General features: G+C 46.0%; 1 gene segment (V, D, J or C); it reads right to left on the bottom strand.

Moving 5' to 3' along the window:
- Positions 1-4,375: 4,375 nt before the first annotated feature.
- Positions 4,376-5,172, bottom strand: LOC132209602 (T cell receptor gamma variable 9-like). The segment is given in 3 exon segments: positions 4,376-4,692; positions 4,777-4,876; positions 5,125-5,172. Coding segments are annotated over 3 exon segments (465 nt in total).
- Between the last annotated feature and the right edge of the window lie 1,755 nt (positions 5,173-6,927).

Raw genomic sequence — 6,927 nt, 5'->3', positions numbered from 1 at the left:
GTACCTGGGACTTCGATATTGTGGCCATTACAGAGGCAAGGATGGAGCAGGGACAGGAATAGCTGTTGCAGGTTCTGGGGTTTAGATGTTTCAGTAAGATCAGGAAAGGTGGTAAAAGAGGGGGAAGGTGTGGCATTGTTAGTCAAGGATGGTGGCAGACACGATGTTTGATGAGGACTCATCTGCTGAGGTGGTATGGGCTGAGGTAAGAAGCAGGAAAGGAGAGGTCACCCTGTTGGGAGTTTTCTACAGGCCTCCAAAAAGTTCCAGAGATGTAGAGGAAAGGATTTCAAAGATGATTCTGGATAGGAATGAAAGTAACAGGGTAGCTGTTATGGGGGACTTCAACTTTCCAAATATTGACTGGAGACGCTATGGTTCAAGTACTTTAGAGGGGTCAGTTTTTGTCCAATGTGTGCAAGAGAGTTTCCTGAGGCCAACAAGAGGTGAGGCAACATTGGATTTGGTACTGGGTAATGAACCAGGCCAGGTGTTATAATTGGAGGTAGGTGAGCACTTCAATGATAGTGACCACAATTCAGTTACGTTTACTTTAGCGATGGAAAGGGATAGATATATACCACAGGGCAAGAGTTACCGCTGGGGAGAAAGGCAATTATGAGCCTATTAGGCAGCATTTAGGATGCATAGGATGGGAAAGGAAACTGCAGGGGCTGGGCACAATTGAAATGTGGAGCTTATTCAAAGAAAAGCTACTGTCTGTCCTTGACAAGCATGTACCTGTCAGGCAGGGAGGAAGTGGTCAAGCGAGGGAACTGTGGTTTAATTAAGAAGTTGAATCTCTTGGCAAGAGGAAGAAAGAGGCTTATGTAAAGATGAGGTGTGAAGGCTCAGTTAGGGTGCTTGAGATTTACAAGTTATCCAGGAAAGACCTAAAGAGAGAGCTAAGAAGAGCCAGGAGGGGACATGAGAAGTCTTTGGCAGGTAGGATCAAGGAAAACCCTAAAGATTTCTATAGGTATGTCAGGAACAAAAGAATGATGTAAGATTAGGGCCAGTCAAGGGCAGTAGTGGGAAATTGTGCGTGGAGTCTGAAGAAATTGGAGAGGCACTAAATTAATATTTTTTGTCAGTATTCACACAAGAAAGAGACAATGTTGTGGAGGAGAATACTGAGATGCAGGCTATTAGACTAGACAGGATTGAGGTTCATAAGGAGGAGGCGTTAGCAATTCTGGAAAGTGTGAAAATAAATAAGTCCCCTGGCTCGGATGGGATTTGTCCTAGGATTCTCTGGGAAGCCAGGGATGAGATTGCATACCTTTGGCTTTGATCTTTATGTCATCATTGTCTACAGGAATAGTGCCAGAAGACTGGAGGATAGCAAATATTGTCCCCTTGTTCAAGAAGGGGAGTAGAGACAATCCCGGTAATTATAGACCAGTGAGCCTTACTTCAGTTGTGGGTAAAGTGGTGGAAAAGGTCATAAGGTTTAGGATTTATAATCATCTAGAAAGGAATAATTTGACTAGGGATAGTCAACATGGTTTTGTGAAGGGTAGGTCGTGCCTTACAAACCTTATTGAGTTCTTTGGAAAGGTGACCAAACAGGTGGATGAGGGTAAAGCATTTGATAAGGCTTCCCATGGTAGGCTATTGCGGAAAATACAGAGGCATGGGATTGAGGGTGATTTAACAGTTTGGATCAGAAATTGGCTAGCTGTAAAAAGGCAGAGGGTGGCGGTTGATGGGAAATGTTCAGCCTGGATTTCAGTTACTAGTGGTGTACCACAAGGATCTGTTTTGGGGCCACTGCTGTTTGTCATTTTTATAAATGACCTGGATGAGAGCGTAGGAGGATGGGTCAGTAAATTTGCAGATGACACTAAAGTCGGTGGAGTTGTGGATAGTGCGGAAGGATGTTGTAGGTTACAGAGGGACATAAATAAGCTGCAGAGCAGGGCTGAGAGGTGGCAAATGGGGCTTAATGTGGGAAAGTGTGAGGTGATTCACTTTAGAAAGAGTAACAGGAATTCAGAGTACTGGGCTAATGGTAAGATTCTTGGTAGTATGGATGAGTGGAGAGATCTCGGTGTCCATGTGCATAGATCCCTGAAAGTTGCCACTCAGGTTGAGAATGTTGTTAAGAAGGCATATGATGTGTTAGATTTTATTGGTAGAGGGATTGAATTTCAGAGCCATGAGGTCATGTTGCAGCTGTACAAAACTCTGGTGCGGCCGCACTTGGAGTATTGCATACAATTCTGGTCGCTGCATTATAGGAAGGATGTGGAAGCATTGGAAAGGGTGCAGAGGAGATTTACCAGGATGTTGCCTGGTATGGAGGGAAGGTGTTCTGAGGAAAGGCGGAGGGACTTGAGGCTGTTTTTGTTAGAGACAAGAAGGTTAAGAGGTGATTTAATAGAGACATACAAGATGATCAGAGGATTAGATAAGGTGGACAGTGAGAGCCTTTTTCCTCAGTTGGTGATGGCTAGCATGAGGTGACATAGCTTTAAATTGAGGAGTGATAGATATAGGACAGATGTCAGAGGTAGGTTCTTTACTCAGAGAGTAATAAGGGCTTGGAATGCCCTGCCTGCAACAGTAGTAGTGTCGCCAACTTCAAAGGCATTTAAATGGTCACCTACTGAGGGTAGATGTTCTGCAGCCTCCTGTACATCGGGTAAACCAAGCGGAGGCTTGGGTATCGCTTTGCAGAACTCCTGCACTCGGTTCACACTGAACAACTGCACCTCTCAGTCCCAAACCATTTCAACTCCCCCTCGTACTCCTCAAACGGCATGTCCATCCTGGACCTCCTGCCGTGCCACCCGAAGGTTGCAGGAACAGCAACTCATATTCCGATTGGGAACCCTGCAGCCCAGTGGTATCAATGTGGACTTCACCAGCTTCAAAATCTCCCCTTCCCCCACTGCATCCCAAAACCAGCCCAGCTCGTCCCCACCTCCCTAACCTGTACTTCCACCCACCTATCCCCACCTCCCACCTCAAGCCCCACCCCCATCTCCTACCTACTAACCTCATCCCACCCCCTTGACCTGCCTGCACTGACCTATCCCCTCCCTAAATCCCCACCTACACAGCTTTATTGGTTCCATCCCCGCCTTTTTGACCAGTCTGTCTCCACTCCACCTATCTTTTCCTCTATCCATTCTCACCTCTATCCATCTTCTCTCCGCCTCCCCCTCTCTCCCTATTTATTTCAGAATCCCCATCCCCCATTTCTGAGGAAGGGTCTAGACCCGAAACGTCAGCTTTTCTGCTCCTCTGATGCTGCTTGGCCTGCTGTGTTCATCCAGATCCACAGCGTGTTACCGCAGACTCTCCAGCATCTGCAGTTCCTACTATTTCTCAAACAAGAACGAGATCGAGTGCCCGAAAACTTTTAGAGACGAAAGTTTGGGCTATGTGTTTTACAGGGAGAAGTGGGGAGCACGACTGTGCCACTGAAGGTGCGAACGAAGTCGCAGGATGGGAAAATCCTGAAGAGAGTTGCCGATAGGGAGTAATGTGAACCAGAATAGAGATTTTAGTATGAGGATCTGTTAAAACGTAACGAGCACGGACTGCAGCGTATTTCTGGACAAACTGGAGATGATGGGAGAGGGGTAGGAAAGCAATCGTGATAGTCGAGTCCAGGACATGAACAGCTCCCGGGACAGAGTAAATTCCACCCGGGAGTCGCGTTTCGCGACGGGCGCGTACATTTTTTTCTCCAAACAAGATAAAGCGGACTAATATAAGTTATACGGGTGATTCCAGGAACACGCGGGTCAAAAATAACAGCGATGTTAAGAGCAGAGAGTGAGCCGAACTGAATCAATCTGGAGATCCCAGCAATTTATTTCCGAGTTTAGTTTGTAGTAACAAAGTGAATCATCGCTGCATCCACTCCCACTGCCTATTCCGAGTTATATCCCAATATTTACTCGCTCCGTTGTCAATTTAAATGTATCCCGAACATCCGCTCGGTTTGAATGAGTTGGAATTGACCAGCTCAGTACGAGACATATCAAGCACTGGCGGGGTCTTTTTGTCTCCTGCCACTTCTCCATTTAAACCGTGGATTGTTTAATACACCCTCCCAGTTGCCCTTTCACTGAGTATCCCCGGACACAATCTGTGTCCGTTTATCTTTGAGGTTACTTTTATCCGGCCATGCTACACCCTAAGTCCTCGTCCCGCCATAGACTTTTGCTTCTCTTGTGTTTGGGAAATCTTAGCGAAAGAATTACTGGACGGAAATGTGGATCGAAACCCGTATTGTTTGACGGCAGGTTTAAGACAATTTAGTAACTTATTTTCGACCCTCGACCCCCTTCACCCCTTTGGGGGAAAGAGCAGGTATCTGTGGTGCGGAGTATTTGCAGGGCCCTCCCACAGACACGTATCATCGTGCTCCCCACACGGCACAGTAATAGACTCCAGCATCACTCTCCGCGAGGTTTCTTATGTCGAGCAGACTGCTTTTCTCTTTCTCCACGTTTTCGGCTGTGAACCTGTCGGCGAAGTCATCGTCGTAAACTGATCGGGCCCCAGTCACGTAGAGAATGCGGCGGAAGCCCTGGCTCGGAGTGTGCCGGTACCAGTGCACGGTCACACTCTCGAAATCCACATCCTCCAGGATGCACCGAAAACGGGCCATTTCTGTCCGAGCCCTGCTCACCGATAGCGTGGGTTGGCTCAGGGATTGAGCTAAACCACCACCTGTTTTCAAAAGAAACATGGCACTGATTGGTATTGTAGGAGGACATGTTATCAATTCCAACGAGTGAAACCTAAAGTACTCACAGGAGAAATACGCGACAGATACAAGCATCAGGATCTGCATGTCTCCGGCTGCTGGCTTGTCTGAGAAATCGATGAAATATATTGCGGCAGGAAATGACACCTGTAGCAAAAAATAAAATGCTGTCGAAACGTTAACTCCGCTTTCTTCGCACAGGTGCTGTCAGATCTGCTAATGTCTGCTCCTTTTTCGTTATTTCAACTCTCCAGTACCCGCAGTTCTCCGTTTTGTTTTAATGACACTCGTCATCTCCACCAGAGCCAGTGAATTCATTCAAGGTCCGACCGCTGCGGAAATAATTCCTCCCTCTCAATAAACTATAATGTGCGCCCATTTTAAATGAAACGTACAAATGCGCTCCGTTTATGCAGCAGGCTCAGAATACCTCCAACGGACATGATTATAGTATTTATGTAATCATTTGTGTACAGCAGGATCCCACAACAAACAGGTTTTGATTGAGCAGTAATCTCCTAGTGGTGTCGTCAATGTTTAAGAGGGAAGAGGAAACCTCAGTTTAAGATCTCATCGCAAAAACTGATCCATTTCCCTCAGCACTGAAGCAGTTCCAATTAACCAAATCGTGAACGGAGTACGTTGTACCTTGACGTGTGCCATTTTAGAGTATTGACTATAACTGAGGGTGTCCCAAAGAGCTTCCCAGCAAATCCAGCACTTTTGTTGTGTATCTATTTAGACAAAAAAGCCCCATTACAATTAGTGATAGCACAACAAGCTCCCATAAACGATAGCCAATTTGGGATTCCTGCATAAAGCACTTTTTCCCTCTAAATAGAGAAAGTTGGAAATAATGAGGACAAGCAGCATATTTTGTGAGTGAAAGAGTTTCTGCTGAGTGACCCGTGTGTTTCCACAAGAATTTTATTTTCTTTCAGATTTTCAACATCCGCAACATTTTGCATCAAAGAAATATTGTGGGTACAGTAGTTCTGAAATCTGATTGCATGGGCCGAGGCAGATGAGCTATTGCCTCAGTTTTTTACTATTTTACCACAGACAGGAGTTGGGAAGTTACACTCGTATATTAGTTATTTGGAGCAAGGAGTATTTAGATACTTTCCGGCAGTTGAGATGAATACCTGAATCATGGACAAACAATGGAGGTTCTGAAACAGAAACAGAAATTGCTGGAGAAACTTAGCAGATCTGGCAGCCTTTGTGGAGAGAGAAAAACAGAGTTAACATTTCAAGTGGATGGGCCCTTCTTCAGAGCTGATGATGGTGAGGAAAATAGATGGTAGGAACTGCAGATGCTGGAGAGTCTGAGATAACAAGGTGTAGAGCTGGATGAATGCATCAGGTCAAGCAGCATCAGAGGAGCAGGAAAGCTGATGTTTTGGACCTAGACCCTTAGAACATAGAACATAGAACATAGAACAGTACAGCACAGAACAGGCCCTTCAGCCCACAATGTTGTGCCGACCATTGATCCTCATGTATGCACCCTCAAATTTCTGTGACCATATGCATGTCCAGCAGTCTCTTAAATGACCCCAATGACCTTGCTTCCACAACTGCTGCTGGCAACGCATTCCATGCTCTCACAACTCTCTGCGTAAAGAACCTGCCTCTGACATCCCCTCTATACTTTCCACCAACCAGCTTAAAACTATGACCCCTCGTGCTAGCCATTTCTGCCCTGGGAAATAGTCTCTGGCTATCAACTCTATCTATGCCTCTCATTATCTTGTATACCTCAATTAGGTCCCCTCTCCTCCTCCTTTTCTCCAATGAAAAGAGACCGAGCTCAGTCAACCTCTCTTCATAAGATAAGCCCTCCAGTCCAGGCAGCATCCTGGTAAACCTCCTCTGAACCCTCTCCAAAGCATCCACATCTTTCCTATAATAGGGCGCCCAGAACTGGACGCAGTATTCCAAGTGCGGTCTAACCAAAGTTTTATAGAGCTGCAACAAGATCTCACGACTCTTAAACTCAATCCCCCTGTTAATGAAAGCCAAAACACCATATGCTTTCTTAACAACCCTGTCCACTTGGGTGGCCATTTTAAGGGATCTATGTATCTGCACACCAAGATCCCTCTGTTCCTCCACGCTGCCAAGAATCCTATCCTTAATCCTGTACTCAGCTTTCAAATTCGACCTTCCAAAATGCATCACCTCGCATTTATCCA

Source organism: Stegostoma tigrinum, chromosome 5 (genome assembly GCF_030684315.1).
Source record: "Stegostoma tigrinum isolate sSteTig4 chromosome 5, sSteTig4.hap1, whole genome shotgun sequence".
In the NCBI taxonomy this organism is placed as follows: domain Eukaryota; kingdom Metazoa; phylum Chordata; class Chondrichthyes; order Orectolobiformes; family Stegostomatidae; genus Stegostoma; species Stegostoma tigrinum.
This window is presented reverse-complemented; position numbering and strand designations above follow the sequence as displayed.